This window comes from Mixophyes fleayi, chromosome 6 (genome assembly GCF_038048845.1).
Source record: "Mixophyes fleayi isolate aMixFle1 chromosome 6, aMixFle1.hap1, whole genome shotgun sequence".
Lineage (NCBI taxonomy): Eukaryota > Metazoa > Chordata > Amphibia > Anura > Limnodynastidae > Mixophyes > Mixophyes fleayi.
The window spans coordinates 34,071,105-34,090,788 of NC_134407.1; the positions used below are offsets into that span (position 1 = coordinate 34,071,105).

The 19,684-nt window shown below is 38.4% G+C and overlaps 1 protein-coding gene across 1 annotated transcript in view; it reads right to left on the reverse strand.

The window, feature by feature from the left end:
* Positions 1-1,098: 1,098 nt before the first annotated feature.
* TRIM8 (tripartite motif containing 8) overlaps positions 1,099-19,684 on the reverse strand; it is a 49,737-nt gene continuing 31,151 nt past the window's right edge. The window contains exons 2-6 of the mRNA XM_075216237.1: positions 11,990-12,085; positions 7,194-7,427; positions 5,718-5,749; positions 4,960-5,075; positions 1,099-3,271 (exon numbers count right to left, since the gene is read on the reverse strand). Coding sequence (XP_075072338.1) covers positions 2,664-3,271; positions 4,960-5,075; positions 5,718-5,749; positions 7,194-7,427; positions 11,990-12,085 — 1,086 coding nt within the window. The 3' untranslated portion in view covers positions 1,099-2,663. The remainder of the gene's footprint in view (positions 3,272-4,959; positions 5,076-5,717; positions 5,750-7,193; positions 7,428-11,989; positions 12,086-19,684) is intronic.

The following is a 19,684-nucleotide window of genomic DNA, read 5'->3' on the forward strand; positions in this document are numbered from 1 at the left end:
GTCCCAGGAGTCTGACTAATTTTTTTTTCCCCTATTACGGATACCTTGGAAAGACATGTGCGTTATGTGAACAGCTGAAGGTGGGAGTCAGTCTGTCGTCATCCTAAATTTCATATGTTGTTCTAGGGAGTGCTTTTTGCAAGAAACTATTCATATACTCAGTTTGAATTTTTTTAAAAAATGCATTTTTTTTCTTTAACTTTCATTGTAAGTATAAAAACAAATTATAGAACTAAAATTTAGCAAAAAAACCCTCTTACAACATGTACTGAACTGCTACACAAAATGGCCTCTGTTCTATACCATAGTACCATAGATTCGACTGAAAAATATATACAAAAAGCAAAATAAATATGGCAGCATAAAACATTAATCGCCTACATGTAGGACTATGTCATGGTGGAGGGTCTAGAGCAAGTTTATTGTTTTTGAAGGATAGAGCCAATATTTTTCATTCACAATTGAATGGAGAATTCAGATTCATGGGTTCACATAGCAAAAATTTAAATGCATTGTATACTTTAATTAAAATTTACTGTAACTTTCCACAGAAAAAAAAAATAAAGACCAGAATAGGGTGACTAATAGTGTGAGAGCATAAAATAGTATTATCTTCTAAGTAAAGAAACTCTACCTTTGTCCAGACATTGGCAATACCATGACTAGCTCTCATCGGTGTACCATGGTCTGTCTAGCATTGATGCATGCACCCTTTAACTCATCACTCTAGTCCAGTGTTGGCTAACCTGTGACACTCCAGGTGTTGTGAAACTACAAGTCCCAGCATACCCTTCCAGCAATAAGCTGCTATATATTGGCAAAGCATGCTGGGACTTGTAGTTTCACAACACCTGGAGTGTCCCAGGTTAGCCAACACTGTTCTAGACACCCATGCTCATTGGCAGCCATTTTGTAACTTGCATCAATATTCAGAAGAATGCAGCCTCTTCATTCACTAGGGACATTACGGAGACATGAAATACAATTAAAATATAATCCCTCTCCAACATTTGTCAACATCTTTTCAGTCTTTGTTTTAAATCAAAATAAGGCAACCCCACCACAAAATAATTATGAGGACCATAAAAAGGCAACATGTAGTTCATAAAAAGATTTTTTTTATTTAATTTTTGCTTGATTTGACCAAGTAAGCGGGACTGCTGCTTTTAGTTGAGCATGGTATGATAGTTTACCTCCAGATCCAACACTGATATAGAAAGAGGCAAAAAAACACAGGAGCGCATTACCGCACTATCTGCCGTCATGCAGGCCTTGCTGATTCCATTGCTCAGATGTCCAATTGGTGCCCCTCTTGTAAGTGCCTTTCCAAGCAAATGTACTTTTCGCCATTAGAGTCCCTTAGCAACATACAGTACAAAGTCTTATTGCTGTAATATTACAATATGGCATTAAATGGTTCATTAATTAATGCTGCAGGAAACAAAAAAAGAAGAGAGAAAAGTGCCTGGACCTTACACTGTACATACATACACTTTTTTTTTTTTGTATTTTTTATTATTATTATGGTTGTGACACTCCAGAAATTATACTTTTCATCTGTAAAGCAAAACTTTCTAATTTTAAAGTGAAGGAAATGTTGAATTGCACTTTTTTAACATATATTTGGAATGTTAAAAAAACAACTTTAAACAAAAAAGTGTAAGAAATTACCTTTTAAGCTAAAAGACCATTTACCATGTGGGGGCTTACAAATGAGTATTGATAGATATATATATATATATATATATATATATATATATATTTGGTCCATGAGATTGTAGTATTGAGGAAAGAAAAGTTTGTGTTTTTAATAGTCTTGCTAGGATGTGATGAGTTACATAGGATCAAAGTTAAGAAATGTTTACCCTGTTCTTCTTACTTTATATACAACATGAATCATTTTAACACATCTCCCCATCCCTGCATTTTTTTTTTTTAATTTCCAACATATTAAAAATATAGAAATAGTCTTATTTGATAGGTTAGACTTCAAGTAGAGGTACAGAAGAGAGAGACATCATATTCCATGAACTCATTGGTGTTCTAGATTAGAATGTGCCATTCACAGCTCCATTTTAGTAGAATGTCCATCATATTACTGCATGATTATAATCCTGCCTAGGAGCCGGCAGCTTCTCTCCCTGCAAACAAAACTTTATCGTTCCCTTTTGTTGTGTACTTTGCACTAGTTTCTAATCATTGTGTATTTACACATATCTAAAACATACAATTAAAAAAAAAAAAACAGCGTCTTTATGATAAGTGGCCTTTTAACTTAAAACGCCTATCACATGAAACAGCTTATTTCTAAAGCAACAAAGGCAACTAAATCAATAACGAAAACAAAAAAAAACCCACACTAATAAAACCTGTTTGCATCAAATGATAAAACATCAGCAGAAGCTTCAAAAGCACTTAAAACAAACCCTCCCCAAAAAAAATCCAAAACGGAAAATAACTGGTTGTTTTACTAGATATGGGAAAGGCATACACCATTGTTCAGAATTATCAGAATTAAAGCAAAAAAATATAAAACAATCCTATGTTGACCATATTCAGAAGTGGTTAAGTTGTCCACCACTAAACAAGGTAAACGTTGTTCTGTTCCGAGTTTGGGGGGCATCTTTTTCTGAATGCATATTTAACAAGGCTTGTTCTAGAAGTTAACTAGTGACATAGTGCTTTGCGGCCGGCTGCCCGTAGACCCTATAGAAATCCTGACGCCCATGCTGCTGGGAAGCATCAATCCATTCTCTGACAGCGAGTCCTGGAAGAGACTGTGTTACTGAAGGGGTGGGTGGAAGAGGATGAGAGTACTCCTGGGAAGAGACTGTCCATGGAAAGTGGCCAGACCTAGGGTATGGCTGGTGCCCACTGTGGTTGGACACTGAAGAGCAGTAACAGTTGTCCACAGAGCAGACCAATATCTTGCGCCCCCCATACTGGGAGAGCACGGACTGCTGAGATGATGAACTGTTGGGGTAATGGGAGGGATTGAAGACAGAATTGGAGTGGACCGGCTGCGGGCCGCTAGGAAGTCCTACGATGTGCTGGGTAGAGCTGCAAGGCACCATAGCCTGCGCCGACTGGCCCTCACCTGTGGAAGATCCCTGGCTTATGTACTGGCTGCTAACCGTTCCAGATGCTGGGTCTAGGAAGCTGCCTTCAGGAAAGGCTGCTGAATGTTTGCGTTTCTCTGCCCCAGAGCTGCTTACATTGCAGGAGTACATAGGAATGCTCTGCAGGAATGGCACAGGGGTACTGAATGGGCCTACAGAGAAAGAGAAAAAGGTGTAGGAAGAACAACCAATTAAACACTAATCATATGACATATATAAATACAATGCACACTAGTGGACTGACTGTCTGGTTATGACCTTTCATGCCATTAAAGCTTATATAGTGTGAGATATGTTCTAGAAGAAGAATATTCTGATAACAGGATGCAACATCATTTCACTATTTAAACTAAGTAGTTAATGGTCTGAAGCGCTAAATCAGGGAAAGTGGAGTTTTCATGCTAAATATACCCATTTCATTCTAGCTTTCCTATGTATAAATAGCCCCACTCCTTTTAATACAATAGTTGTCATTTTATCAATAGTGAAAAGACCTGCCATTCTCACAGTTAAAAGAATCAATACCACGACAGCAGCACTTGTAGGAACGCACAATATAAAAATCGCTTAACTTATTTGGTCATTATCTTCACTAACACAAACTGAATTTTACAAAATTATTTAAAATAAAAACAGAAAGAAATACCCAGTCCTAGATAACTATTACCCCTCCCCCCCATGCATTGACTACACTTGAGCAGGTCTGTGATGCTGCAATCATCAACTCCTGGCATCTGATTAACAATCTGTGGGGCAACCAAATCACTTTACTTACCCCATCTGTGGTCCCTCCATGTGACAGCATCCTGCACTTTGATTGGTGGATAATGTGGAGACCTCCCACTACTCTGCTTGTTGAATGGGCCAGGGCCACGCACCAATCAGTGTGCTACTGGTTATGCCCCCGTTATACCCAGTAACTGTATGGCTGTACCCAGCGGCTGAGAACCAGGCAGAGGATGCTTTCTGATCACCCAGATTGTGTTTAAGACACAAACGGAGACGATGGGCAGCAACCTCTGTCTGCCTCTCAGCCGCATTTATGTGGTGTACGCTATTTACACTTAATATGTAAAAATAACTGTGTACATAGGAAGGAGACCAAAAAACAATGTTTATCAATATCTTGGAAATGGCTGGAGCCCTATATATTTTTAAATAAATTTGTGTTGTAAACTTTAAAAATGTTTCATGTTGCAAAATAAAAAAAAAATGGCCTTGAAATTCGATTCTCATTGTTCCAGAGGAGAGACACACAGCATAGCAGATGAGGCAACGCACACAGGAGTGGGTGCTCACAGAGCATACGTTCCAAACATAAGACCATTAGTGATTTCCACTTCACCCTCCATTTGGGTCTGTTTGGAAATCCACCTGACAGAACATGGTGTAGGAGTCCTTACGTGCCAAGAAAAGCACACCAGCAGATAGTGTGCCGAGCATGTGTCTGGAAACTGTCAGTATGATTGTTGGCTTGGTGGAAGGCACCCCTTGTGAAAGGAACGGCCCCATTAAACAGGTGAGCAGTAAAGATTATTATACAGAACATGCACAAAACCAAAGCCTCTATTCAGAATTTTTTTTTTTTTTAAAGGTCCTTCGATATTAAAAATCCTCAAATTACATTTTTAGATGCATTGTCACATTGCATAATCAATAGGACAGTAAAATCTGATAGCAAAAATAGTATTTTCAACTCTGTCTAGAAGTCACAAGTGCTTTAATACATAGCTTGCTATATTCTTATTTTATCAAACAAATTAGAGCTTTCTACAAGAAAACACAATGAGGGGACTTGTGTGATCCCTGGGGAGGGGAGGTCAAATAAGCCAATGTATACCTTCCAGCATCTTCCTCATCTGCTTCTCTTTCTTGGTAATTTCCGTCAGGAAGAGCTTGGAATTCAGATGTCCAATTTTAGGTGGAGGAAGACTTCCCCCGGTGCAGTTCTGAGTCCTGTTACATCACAGAAAACATAATATGTCTGTTATTCCGCTTACCATATGGTATGTGGAAGCCATTTCTACATTCACTGCTCTACAACAAAATGGTTTATCTGCTGCAAAGTCTCAGTACATAAAGATTACCGTAGTACCGATCCAATGTGTTGCCAACTAGTGAAGACATTTTATTATTAATGATTTGTACAAACAGCTAAACAGATTAAAGTGAACCTATTTTTCCGTACACAGTAGAGGCAGCCATATTGTAGTCTTAACCAAAAATCATGGCTATGAATTCACTAGAAGCTACTCAGTAATGTCCTTCGTTAACAGTAAATTAATATGTTGGGGGCAGGAGTGACCATCCTCCCTCATTTATACTTCAAACATGGAAATTATTTTATACTATAATAATAAAAAAAAAAAAGTAAAAAAAATACAAGTTGTTGTGTATTGTACTGTGCAGATCAGAGACACAATAACTTCATCTTAAATCTCTACTCGCAATTCAAAACACAAACCTAGACAAAGCATTCTGCAATCCTCCTGCTTTCCCTTACATCCTTTAATCCCCCAGGCTAAACAAACCATTCTACCTAGGAAACAACATGCGGAGCATAAGACAATACAGCCCGATTAGAATTTTTAATCTTACCTGTCCATCAAAATTTTCACAGACTTTGTATTCTAGGAAAGAAAATACAAAATCCATTTAGTGATGTCATGGTGTATGAAGTCCAATGCCAGCGACAACCGGCTTTCATAAGATGTTGATTCAGGAATAAACCACTGTATTCTTATTTACAGAGTTTAAAGGCCAATTTCACTTGACTGTTATTTTTCTTTAAACCAACCCCACAGCCCTGTTTACTTGACATGTTTATATCTGGGCTATTGGGGCTACATTTCCGAGTGGGCTGCAGCAGAGCCTCTGTTGGCCCAGTTACTGGCTGGGTCATCAAGATGCTTCAGGCCACCAATGCGAATACCTTATACATTCTAAGCTTGGCAACTAATGGTTATGGACTAACTGATGGAAGCCAAATCTGAGTGCTACCAAAAGAACTTCTGCTGCAGTGACAGATTGTGTGCGTGTTATGTGTGTGTGTGTAGGAATTAATGGGGAAGCAGAATATGTTGTAAGAAATAATATCATGTAACAAGGAAAGAAAACAATGCAATGAAATCTTGCTAGGGTGAAAACGATTTTCAGATTTACATTGAGCTAAAACCAACATTTTCACCGTTATTTAATTGCACATTTCTTCTAAACCACATAATAAGTTGCTTTAGTAACTAATTATTAAATCAAACCTCTAAAAAAAGTAGCATTTATGGTTAAATTATACAGTAAAACATGAAAAATTAAGAGCTGTTCTGATTTATTAATGACTATAAGAGCAAGTTAAGACACTATTTGACATTAATAAATATAGCAAAGGCTGCATACTACAGAGCTGAATAACATGAAAAACTGGAGTATTTATATCGAATTAAATATGACCATCATGCACTCTGTCACTCTGCAGCAAGGAGGTGCTTCTCTAGCTAAGCAAGCAGAGTGTGAGTGACAGGTTGGCAGACTTGCTGTGTAGAAAGCATTCATGGGTTCCTCTGGGTGTTCTAGATTCCTCCCACATTGCATGTTAGTAGGTTAATTGTCTTCTGACAAAAACTGGACCCTAGAGCGTGTGTTAGAGAATGTACAATGTGGCAGAGGTGAATGATTACATATTTTTTTGACCTATAGAACCCCCATCAAGTCTGTCCTAAAGCTGTAATGGAGTGGGGGGTTATACTTAGTTTTTTTTGGTTTTTTTTTTACAGTGGAAATATCTGAAACTTTCGTTTACCCTAATGGTTTATATGAGAAAATACATGAACAATGTGTACATATAGTGTTCCTTGAAATAACAAATATTGCACACAGACACAGAGATGTGCGATAGAACGGTTTTGCTCCAACACACATTGTATTTACAGCTGAAGACCTTTCTCATTGGCCGACTTAGAATCACGGGAACAGCTCAAGTACCAGAGGCCACTTGAAGAGATACACATACCTATTGCAGTTATCATTTATGCTAATAAATGTACGACTATGTGAAAGCCAAGAGGCACAAGCACGTACCTTCATGAAGTTAATGTCCTCTGTTTTGTCGAACATGACCTGCACAGAGCTCAGTAGTTTTTTGGCCTCTTGCATACGTTCATTCAGTTGCAGAACCTGGGCTGCATTCTCATTGCAGAACTTGGCCTGAGCCTTATCCAAAATATCCATTGTTTTCCTCATGTCTTCATCCAGAATCTGATGTAGTCTCTCGTACTGCTGCCGGACCTCATCCTTCAGCTGGTTTACCTTCTCCTGCGGAAGAGAACTCAACATAGAATCTCTTGCTCGGTGCTAGGGACGGAATCATTGTCGCTATAAAACCACCATCGATGTACCGCACATTGCACAATGACAGCCTACAGTCAACTGTTACATGTTACATGCCCACTTGGGGGGAAAAAAACCATAACCAAAACATTGCTTTAGCCACCTGACTTCCTTCTGAGTTTTTCACCAAAGCCATTATAACACATAATCAGAGAGGGTTGTTTTTGGGCAAAACTTCTCTGTGGATACAACTTTATTAGCCTTCATGAAAAGTACACAAGGAAGCTGGAAGCAATGTATTTAGTAAATATTAAACAAGGGTATTTTTAAAAATAAACCCAGGAGTTTATTGTTAAAAATAAAATGCAATGTTCTCAGACTAGCCGCAACTCAAAGCAACCAAAACCAGAATGTTTTTTCCTGTCCCCTCATTGTCAGATATGCAACACATACTACAGGGATCTTATTTTTTGGGGGGGTCCCCTAAAAGTTGAGCATCAATGACCTAAACCACGTATCAACAAAGTCCCGTAAAGGCTCTCTGACATCAGGGCTGCAAAAACGTATTTCATTGAGTGGACCGATCCACTCAATGCTGTCCGTGAAGCTTCATGTGCCCTGCAGCTTACACAATCGGTTGCGCTCTATAAACTATAATGGAGTGCGCTGGGAATACCTGTTAATATATGGTCTAAAATACGGACATTGTGCTGCAGCACAACTTTGAGATACACTAATGAACACGTCTCGGTGCTTGTAAAGTGAGGCCATATATGCTCAAGCAGCGTGTTTTTCAACGCTCATGTGTGTGGGCCCTTGGATCCAAGTTGGTAGGCATGGGGTTACTGCATGTGCTCATTGCATTATTTTATAAAACAACTCACCTTGGGAGTAAAACAACAGTTTTTGGGCAATGGTTTGACTCAATTATAAACATTACTCCTGTCACATGACAATACGCCGTCAGCCACACAATCTAACATTAGAAAAGCTTAAATATATCAACAGAAGTCGGAGCTCTGGAGAATTGCGTCAGTATATGTCCCTACTACAATGTATACCAAGCAGTAAGGTGGCAGAAATTGATAAAAGTCTGTTTAGCCTTAAGAATTTCCCTGCACACAATGCTGTCATATTGTAAGACCCCACAAAGACATGGATTGCTGGGGATGAAGTTCATGGTGGCTGAGATGGTACACAAGAGATGTGGTCACTCAGACTGATGCTCTCTCTGTAGATACAGTGTCAGATGGATGAATGTGGTCACATGATCTGTATGTGTGTATGATCCATGTTTTGTATAATTTCTCTGTGTGCAACCAAAGTTACATCAGGTTCCACACCAAGTAACATGCAGAATAGAGGGTTCTGTAGCAAACATGCACTAATGTTATTTGTATTCCTAAATAAATCAATGTCATCTTTCTCTTAGATTTGGGGAGACAACAGATTTGTAGACAGACAATGATAGATCCTGGGCCTTGCTAAGAAGCAGTTGCCTATAGAACAATGGAGATGTAGAAAAGCATAGACAATGACTGCCGAGAGGGCAGGACCCAAGCAACACACCATTTCCCTGGCCCACCACGCTCTTCTCACCCATCCTCACAACTCGTGTATAGTGGTTTCCAGAAACAGATCTGTCCATTGCAATCACCCGATTGAAACGGTGACAGGTTAAATTAATTGCTTTTTCACAATTCACATTTATTTCAATAGCAAATTTGCTGACGCCCCATTTCTGTTCCCATAGACAACAGTCTGCAGCGCTAACCACTATCAATTATAGATGATAATGACAGAAGACCAAACCATTAGAAAGAATAAAAGAAATGCTCTAATAAGGGATATTTATTTGAAGGGTACTTTTTAGTTCATGCACTTTTGTCTTGATATATAGGCAATTGCAGAAACTACATCAATGAGACGTGTCACTGAACACTTATAACTACACACAAAACAGAAACTCAGCCGACGTATACAGTTCTGCCATCAAACCTAGTTAAAGGTCAACCATTTTATTAAATTAAATGACCAGGGACTGCATAAAATAAAGCAAAAATAGCTTCATGATGTAGAAACTGCAATATCTACTGTTGTAATCTTATTTAAACTTCTAAAAGGGAAAATGTGGATGTGCTGCCCATAGCAACCAATCAGATTTTAGCTATCTCATTCTAACATGTATTAGACCAATGGTTCTTAACCAGGGGTAAGGGTGCAAGAAAGCATTTCTAGGGGTGCAAGTGGCAACAATAGGTTTATAGCTTTTAGATTTACAACATAAAATTATAAAATTTGACTCGACTGTACTATGTACTCATGGAACCCACGATATACTGGCAAACGCTACAATATGACCCCACTACTACTCTCTCTACTTTTGCCACTGAGCCAGTGCGGTGAGAAATGAGAACGTGTTTGCGTACTCTGGGGGGTATTCAATTGTCAACGAGGTTTTTTTTGTCATGTTAACGCTGTTTTTTTTATCATTTTCCAGTGGGTTAACTTTACCCGCGATTCAATTCCATTTTTAACGCTCAGTTTTTTTCATGAAACGGTCCTCTGGCGCTCCGGTAGAAGGTCCATTGAAAGTATAGGGTGTGCGAGAGGCAGCCGCGTTAAAAGCTTTTCAATTGTTTTTTAAACAGGCCAATATGCTGTTTTATCTCGCACCTCTTTGGAGTGTGTTAAAAAAAAACCTCTGAAAAGTATTTGAATTCATGTAATAATGTGAAAAAAAAGTTAAACTTATGTTTATCACTAAATGTTTAACATGTAAAAGTTAATTTTCTTGTGAAAAAATAATGAAATAAAATAAACATAAAAAAAAATTCACTAATTATATTTATATATGTTTTTGGTACAAATATTAATGTAGTAATGTGTTTTGACATGGTATAGATGATTCCATGGTAAAAATTAGTTCAATTAAAAAATATGCTAAAGAAAGTACTGTAATGTAGATTATGAATGTGTAATGCAATCTAATGTATGAAAATTAATGCAAAACCTTTTTATTGTGTTATACATGACCGCGTTAAAACTCCCCTTCACTCCACTAAAAACTCGCAAACACAATGTTTAATGGGCGGGGGCAGTGTTTTCAACTGAATTGCACAAGTTTTCACGTTGCGCTAACTAAAAACAGTTGGTATTGCAGTTAAAAACCCGCGGGAGATTATTTTTTTATTTTTTTTAACGCTGCGGGAAAAAAACTAAAAACTCGCTGACAATTTAAAACCCCCCTCTGAGTACAAACGTCAATAAAGCAGGTAGACACACAAACAGACAAATAAAAATATAAAAAATTGGAACACATTTTTCAATGGTGTGCGAAAACCTATTTTTGAGATTCAATGGGGAGTCAATCACTAAAAGGTTAACTGCCGCTGTTCTAGACAATGATAGCTAAAATCTGATGGGTTGCTGTGGGCAACCCCTCCACTTTTTCTTTTTAGCCGGTTTAATAAATCTACACCTTTGTTGCTATATGCAATAATAGTCTAGTTCTATAGGACTTAGACATTACAGTAAATCTATACGTTTTGAAGAAAAATGTGTGTTTAGAGAAGTATTGAAATAAATGTTATTTTCTAGGGTTCGTTTATAAGACTAAAACAAGATTGCAGTTCCCAATCCAGCAAGGGGCTAAGACAAAATACAGTCAGGGAAGTGCAGAAGTAAAAAAGAGGGACTAGTCTACAAAGCTTAGTAACTAAGGAAAATAACACTACACTGTATTCTGCAATTGTATAAAAACTGAGGTTACCGGCATTTTAAGAAATAGAAAAAGGCAATGTGTTTAAACGCAAGTTTTGCCTTTAAACACATTGTCCTTTTACATTTTGCCTTCAAAGTCGTCGAATATCTGCGATTTTCAGAAATTAGACCTGAATACATTTAGCCCCAGGAATCTAATCGAACTTTATAGAAAGGAAAAAAGTTGTGTAAATGTATCTACCCTCATAATTAGGTGTGTTTAGCTTTACCAGTATGAACATAGTTCCATGAAGCACATTCACACTAATTTCATACGGCAGATTGATTAGGCCTACATATGTATTTACAAAGGAGGGGCGTGCAATAGCTGTCTGTAGTTTGCCAAAACACCCCTAAATAGCCAAAACCACCACAAAGCAAATTCCAGTGAATAAACCAGAGGTTCAGTCTGCAGGGCTTCTAATCACATGACATCGTAAGCCGTTACATTTCGGGAGACTCTATAAAAATAACTTTGAAGAATATCATTAACCAATTTCATTTCAAGCAGTCTTAAAAATACTCTAAAAATGTAATGTGTCATTGACAGCCAATGCTGGCTGCCATTTTGCAGGTGGAACACATATATATGGGAATGCAGCCAATCAATTCACAAGAAACCAGTAATATTGCCAAGGAATTTGTGTCGGCAGCCATCTTGTGAGTAGCCAGAAGTGATGTCACTGGTTTAATAGCTATGTAATCTCAAAATGTCTCCCTTCAGTGTGTGCAGGAGATGGATGCACGTTACGGTTTGTCAGGCTGCCCTGTGTGATTGTACGAACCTCCACTAGTCTCTTATCAGACTCCAGTTTGTACAGCTGGTCTTCAATGTCCTGCTCACGCTCCTCCAGGCGGTCTTGCTGTTTCATGAGCATCTTCTACAAATCACAAAGAAAAAAAAACAGGATTAAATAAGCGGGAATCATTTCTAGGACTTGCCATTCAAGCTGTGTCATAAGTGCACAACACATTAAGTCATAAGTCACTTCTATTATCTTACCACAAACAAACTGCAATAATGTTTATTGCATTCGTTCACACTTTATAACCGTTGTGGCTTGCATGAAACCACCAGTTTATGACCAACCACGTGAGTCAGAACTAGAGATGGTCACTGACCCCCGTGTTTTGGTTTTGGATTCGGTTTTGGATCTGGATTACCGTCGTGTTTTGGTTTTGGTTTTGGTTTTGCAAAACCTCCATTGCGTGTTTTGGTTTTGGTTTTGGTTTTGTTTGGTTTTGTTTTGCTATTTTTTGGGAAAATCCATGTTTTTGGGCCTAAATTAACCCAATTTAGTGCTCCAACTGTTTTAGAGACAAGTAATCTAATTGTTGAGGTAATAAATCATCCCAAAAAACAGTTTAATTCTTCGTTGGTAGGCCTATTCTACACACAAAACAGATTGTCTTCCTCTCCATCTATGCATATTGGCAATGCAGCCATCGTCTTTGAATGTATATTACACCCTACACTTATAGTTAAATATGTAAAGAAATGGAAAAAGCCAGTTTGGTTTCTGTCTCTCAAGGCCCCCCTCCACTTGTATAAAATACCAAAAAATTCAGCCGTTATAGACTGTACAATATTAATTGACATGGAGAAAGCCAGTTTGGTTTCTGTCTCTCTGGGCCCCCCTCCACTTGTATAAAATACTAATAAATTCAGCCGTTATATACTGTACAATATAAATTGAAATGGACAAAGGCAGTTTGGTATCTGTCTGCATCAGATCCTCTCTCCACTAGGAGTAAAATAGAAAACTATTCAGCCGTTATATAATCTAGAATATAAATAGAAATTGAGAAAGGCAATTCGGTATCTGTCTGCATCATAATCATCAACATCATCATTAGCGCCCTCGTCGCCTACACAAATCTCCTCCTCATCCTCTTCTAATTCCAAAGTGGCATCCTCAATTTGGGTATCACCGGCTACACTCGGGCTATTAAGGCACACATCAGCAGAATGCTCACGATTAGACATCCCACTGTTGGATGGACTCTCCACAGGGATTGTTGTCATTTGTGAATCAGAGCAAATATTCTCCTGTAATGCCTCACTGGTATCTTGCAGCTCAGCTTTGACGCGTAACAGTAGTTGTGCACCAATTGTAGGCTGGGTAACTTTTTGGGATCTGCCACTAATAGCCAAAGGTGAAGGCCTCATTCTCTCTTTGCCACTGCGTGTGTAGAATGGCATGCTTGCAATTTTTTTTTTATCGTCACTTAACTTTTGCTCAGTTACACTTCGTTTTCGCTTCAATACAGTAAATTTTTTTTTGGTTTTTGTTTTTTGCACTAATTTGAAAACACTCTGTTGTTTGACATCGCCTTGGCCAGATGACGTACTGGGAACACTAACATCAGGACTGGTGACAGAACCTGGTTGCTCATTTAGATCATATGTGGACTGCTTTGAATCCATTGCGTAGATACTGCTGACAGATATGACTTTTGACAGCCAGAAATATTAATGCACAATTAGAGAGGACACCCCAAAAACACTGAGGAGTGCTTAAAATTATTGAGTAGATACTGCTGACAGATATGACTTTTGACAGCCAGAAATATTAATGCACAATTAGAGAGGACACCCCAAAAACACTGAGGAGTGCTTAAAATTATTGAGTAGATACTGCTGACAGATATGACTTTTGACAGCCAGAAATATTAATGCACAATTAGAGAGGACACCCCAAAAACACTGAGGAGTGCTTAAAATTATTGAGTAGATACTGCTGACAGATATGACTTTTGACAGCCAGAAATATTAATGCACAATTAGAGAGGACACCCCAAAAACACTGAGGAGTGCTTAAAATTATTGAGTAGATACTGCTGACAGATATGACTTTTGACAGCCAGAAATATTAATGCACAATTAGGGAGGACACCCCAAAAACACTGAGGAGTGCTTAAAATTATTGAGTAGATACTGCTGACAGATATGACTTTTGACAGCCAGAAATATTAATGCACAATTAGAGAGGACACCCCAAAAACACTGAGGAGTGCTTAAAATTATTGAGTAGATACTGCTGACAGATATGACTTTTGACAGCCAGAAATATTAATGCACAATTAGAGAGGACACCCCAAAAACACTGAGGAGTGCTAACATTTATTGAGTAGATACTGCTGACAGATATGACTTTTGACAGCCAGAAATATTAATGCACAATTATGGGGGACAACCCAAAAGCGCTGGGGAGTGCCAAATATGAAGAAAAAATAATAAACCTCTATCCTCCTCTCTGCACTAGCGATTTTGGTTAGAGCAATTGCAAGAACAATATTGTATTCTTTCTCTGTCCCTGCTCTAATTAGCCTATGACTACACCCTGCTCTCTCCCTCTGTCAAATGGCGATGGATTGCTGTGGAGGCGTGTATTTATAAAGTTGAAGTATCGCGAGAACCGAGTCCCGAGATCCGACGACGTCACAATGACGTTCGGCCTCGATTTGGATTCGGAATTGGCGGGAGAGTACCGAGCTGCTCAGCTCGGTACTCGGATACCCAAAGTTCGGGTGGGTTCGGTTCTCGGAGAACCGGACCCGCCCATCTCTAGTCAGAACGTAAGAGCGCGAAACACTAACGGCATTTCTGGAAAGCCGTTAAACCACAAGATGACTAGTCATTAGCTGTCCCCCAATATGGAAGGGATCAGTGTGGGAGATAAGGAGAGGTGTGAAATACATTATGAGGTGGCTACTAAAAAATTATTAGAAAAAGGTCAGCCCAACTGAATACCAAACCAACACCATGGTAAAAATAGTTTTAAAAAAATAAATAAATAGAACAACTATATGATAAATGCATTACTCATTACAATGGCTAAAACATTGGTTAAAATGTAATAAGGCTGCTTACTATAGTAGTCCTACATTATTCATAAGAGCAGGCATTGGGACACGTATGGTTAGTCTCATGGAAATGGTAGCCAGCTTTTTTTTTTTTTTGACAATACCTTTGAAGTACTGTTTTACCCATATTTATCACTGCTAAATTTAATATTTCATTATAAGTTCTATTTAAAGGATCACACAATGTTCTAACGCCGGGCTCTGTAGGACACAAGGCTGCAGTACCAGACAATACAACCTAGACATTTAACACAGAAATATTAAAACGAATCCAAAAATCGGCCATCTCATTTATACTCCTTTAATAGCAAAACAAACATTCTGATTGCGACGTGCGCGCTTCTCCATTAATACGACGACGTAGTCAAACCCTCACAGCAGTGCGGACACATTCCAATCACTTACAATGTGCAAAACATGGACTAATGTGCTTTACATGACTGAGGAATACAATCACTCAGTAGGACACAAGGGAGATCCCGACCAATACTCAGGCAAAAACACAACTGTCCTGTATAGAGAACGTTGCACACACAGCCACTAATATCGGTATTATGCATTGGCATAGGGCAAAGGGATTTAGAATAAGCTCATGACATTGCTCTACATCTTTATTTTCATTAGCTTCCATTTAATTTGGCTTACAGCACGGCTGGTATGAAAATAAAATGTAGGCCTCGGTCATGGTTCAGAATCAGCTTCAGCCGCAGCCAAAGTCTGTCACGGCACAGCGCCCACAGCAGATTCTGAGGAGATCTGCTATAAAGTTCTTCGGATTAATCCCTCAGAAAGCTGCTGCCTGCACCGGATGTTACCCGCTTGGAGGCACAGTGAAATAAATAAATAAAACTGGGGAGGGGAGAGCAGGACAGGGAGAGACCAAATTTGAGGAGATTATTAACGACAGTAAATTATTCCAGCTCCAAGAAAAGCTTCACTGATGGAAATTGCAACGGAGTTATTGGCATTCAAGCAAAGGATGTCATGAAAAGTTCATTTTGGCTCCACAAACTACTGATGGGTTTTGATTTTTAATTCTGTATTTTCTTGTAAAATGCAGTTTCCAGAAATCAGGTAACAGATATTTTAGGGAATATTCATTTATATATTGACTAGTGCACTAAAAAAGAAAAATAAATGTTGGCCCACACTCCTGGATGGCTTTCATTCAGCTTCCTTGTCTCTTGAAGAGGTAATATAGATAAACCGCCATTTTTGCACACACATATGCACTATGTAATACAAGTATTACCAAAAATGTGACAGAAGCTAAAATGGCTGGTGAAAGACTTCCCTGTTCTATACGTTTGCTTCTTTCAGATTATTGTATACCTTAAACCCTATGCCAGAAAGATAAAATTGGATCATTCTGTCAAACATAGAGGGAACGGTGTGAGAATTAGGCCCCTCCCACTTGGACCTCCAAGGATTGCGCGGGTTTATGATATTTTTACAGTCAGAAGTAAACATCTGCCCCCATCAAGAATAAAAAGATAGTAACACCCAAGAGAAGTGAAGAAATAGCTTTAGTGGGACGAAGGAAAATTTAAATATGTTATATTAGTAGATTGTTCAATTTAACGTGTGTAGTTGCAAGAGAGAATATTGCGCCCTGAAAGAGACCTCTGACAACTATGCATTTCAATAACATGAAGGCCACAATTTTAAATATACAGAAAATTGTGAGGAAATCTTTCCAGATTTCAGCTAGTTATAGAACCGAGAGTTGTGCCTTCTTCAACACCTACAATGGTATAATAACTGTAATTGGCTCTGCTTGAAAAAATAGGGCACCGGATGGGCAGATATAAAGCCACAAGCCATTTATCATTACAGGTCTTCAAACTATATGAAATATATGTGTCTACACACAGACAGACACAGTCATACCATAACTTCATTACATTGAATTACTCCCTTTCTGAATATCAGGTTCTCTTAATACAATTCCAAGAAGAAAGTGGCGCCGAATGTATGACAACTACATAAGAATAATTCAAAAATACTGTAGCAGCGTAGTAGACTTGTCACCCTTTAAAGTATGCACAAATTGGTTTAACGGAGCGATTACAGAATATTTAGCATTCATAGCACTGAACACTGTGCCATGGTGACTTTTTAATTTTTATTTTGCAATTAAAATATTCTAAATTATTTACTGCTCCACTTATCAGATATCCATCATTAATAACAATCTCTATACACACACACACACACACACATATATACACACACACATACATACATACCATACATACCTACCCACCCCAATAGTTCACTGCTAATTATTCTCCATATGGGGTGTGGAAAGGTCACAGAATTACCAAGGAGAACCTGATGAGTATTTCGAGCCTCAGAAACAAAACTGAGGCACACAGGTCCTATAGTACTGGGTTAAGAGCCACGAGACGATAAGTTAATGGGTTTATTTAAGAAAAGGGCATGTGCTAAGGCTAAAATAACAACTGTTTAATTCTGCACATAGATGAATAATAGTAAAAGCATGGGAACAACCGCCCACTGCCTGTACAGGACTACGCAGTATGACTCTTGTATGTAGGAGGGGGAACACCAGTTACATAAAAGTGATACAGCTGTGGCTGGATGAGCGATGTCTACGTAATATAGCAAGTAGAACAGAACTGATCATGTATCACACAAGATATTGTAAGTGTCCATGAATAACACATTGACAACCTAAAGCGTGTCACTGGGTGTTCTAGAATCAATGCTGAACCATTAGCACAAAAACACAATTGCTGTTGTCAATGTTTTCATTTCCAATAACATTATATAAAAAAACAAAAACAAAACAACAACAACAACAAAAACAAACACAAAAAAACAAGGTATTCTCAGGAAAGCCTTAGAACAAAGAAGGGCCACAGAAATGCTGGGCACTGCATAAATGCCCCAATGTCATTATTAAAAAATAAAAATGCATAAATATACATCACAAGGCTGACAGTGTTCAGCATGCAATATTTAAAGATAGAGATTTTTTTTTATATCTCCAGTAAAAAATTGGTGCCTCTGGAAGATTACATAAAGGACAGATTTTTGAGGAGAAAAAAAAAATAAATCCTCAATTCAATGCTCTTTAACTGGGGATTCTGTCATTAGGATATCCACATTGAATTTCTTTTTCTTTTCACGTTTGTAGAGTAAAAAGATTGTCGCCCTAGCAACATATCTCTAATTAAACATACATAGCTATGTACAAGTGATGGCTGTGTGATAAAATAATTGATATTACTAGAACACAAAACACTTTATTTTAGCAAAGTAGAATCAAGTAAAATAACATCTCTTTGCTAGTACTTGGTAAGGTCACCGCTCCAATATTATAAGAGACATACACCCGATCTAAACCAGAAAAGGATATTTTAAATTAACGTTCGGCATCATTTATCAACGCACCTGAGAGTGTGTGGCTTTATACAAAACAAACTTAATGTCAACTATAATTAGAATGAGGTACTGCCACTACAGGAAAATTTTATGATATTATAGGTCACCAAGGACTTCCAGGTGTATATAAAGGCACAACGCCACAGACAGAGTGATGTTATACAGGTCCTGAGCTTGTGCATTATAAGAAATAATATATCGCTCACATCTCTGATAGGTGGTCTCCTGTGGCCATGGTACATTCAGTCTGAGCCGAATCCATCGCTTGGTGACTTGTGGCACGTCACAATGCAAATAAAATTCATATTGAGCACTATGAAATAAGCGCAGACAGTACACAATGCAGAGTGCTAGCTGGAAAGAACATGGATGTAAGACCATAAGACGTGTTGGATCCATGTCCATCCAGTGTTGACTGAATGCTCATGTGTACGGTCAGGACTTCCTTCAACTCTATTTATACTACAAGTTGAGCTGCATTCACCCAGCATGTAATGAAGCTGAAACCAAACATACAATGGTCAGCACCCTTTCCTCTGCCAAACATCAGACATGCTATCTGTGGTGTTTATTTAAGGTCACCACAGCGCACAGAAAGGTAAAATACAATCCCCAGCAACCATGCCATTACCTAAAGGTGACCGCTGTACAATATAAATATATAAGGCAGATGCAATATTCACTATTTCCATTCTATTGTCTTTATTTTTTTAAATAAAGTTTTATTAAGATTTTTCAGGAAAAATGAGGGGGATGGGGGGGGGGGGGGGGGGGGGAGACAGAAAGGTAAAATGGGAACAAGGGAGTAAGGGAAAAGCACCGCAATCTAAACAGAAGCACATTTATGTGGAAGTCAGAGAAGTTAAATATAAAAAAATGTCTTTGCGAACGAGAAACTGTAGACTGGTGCATGTGATGTGGGGGGGCAGTAGGGGCGAGGACTAGAGGAGAGAAAAAGGCGGGGGTGGTAGGGAAGATGAGTAGTGGGGAGGAAGATATTCAGTAGAGGAGTTCAAGTACTCCAAACATTTACTCGTCAGGAAATAAGAGCAGGATATCAAGAAGAGAAATAAGTACACCAGGTCGATAGAAAGTGGTTGGGGTTGATTTATTTATCATACTAGTTATATGCTCTAGTTTGTTGATCTACCAAATATTGATAATTAGAGCTGGGAGAGTTGGGGGGTCTGGCTGTTCCCAAT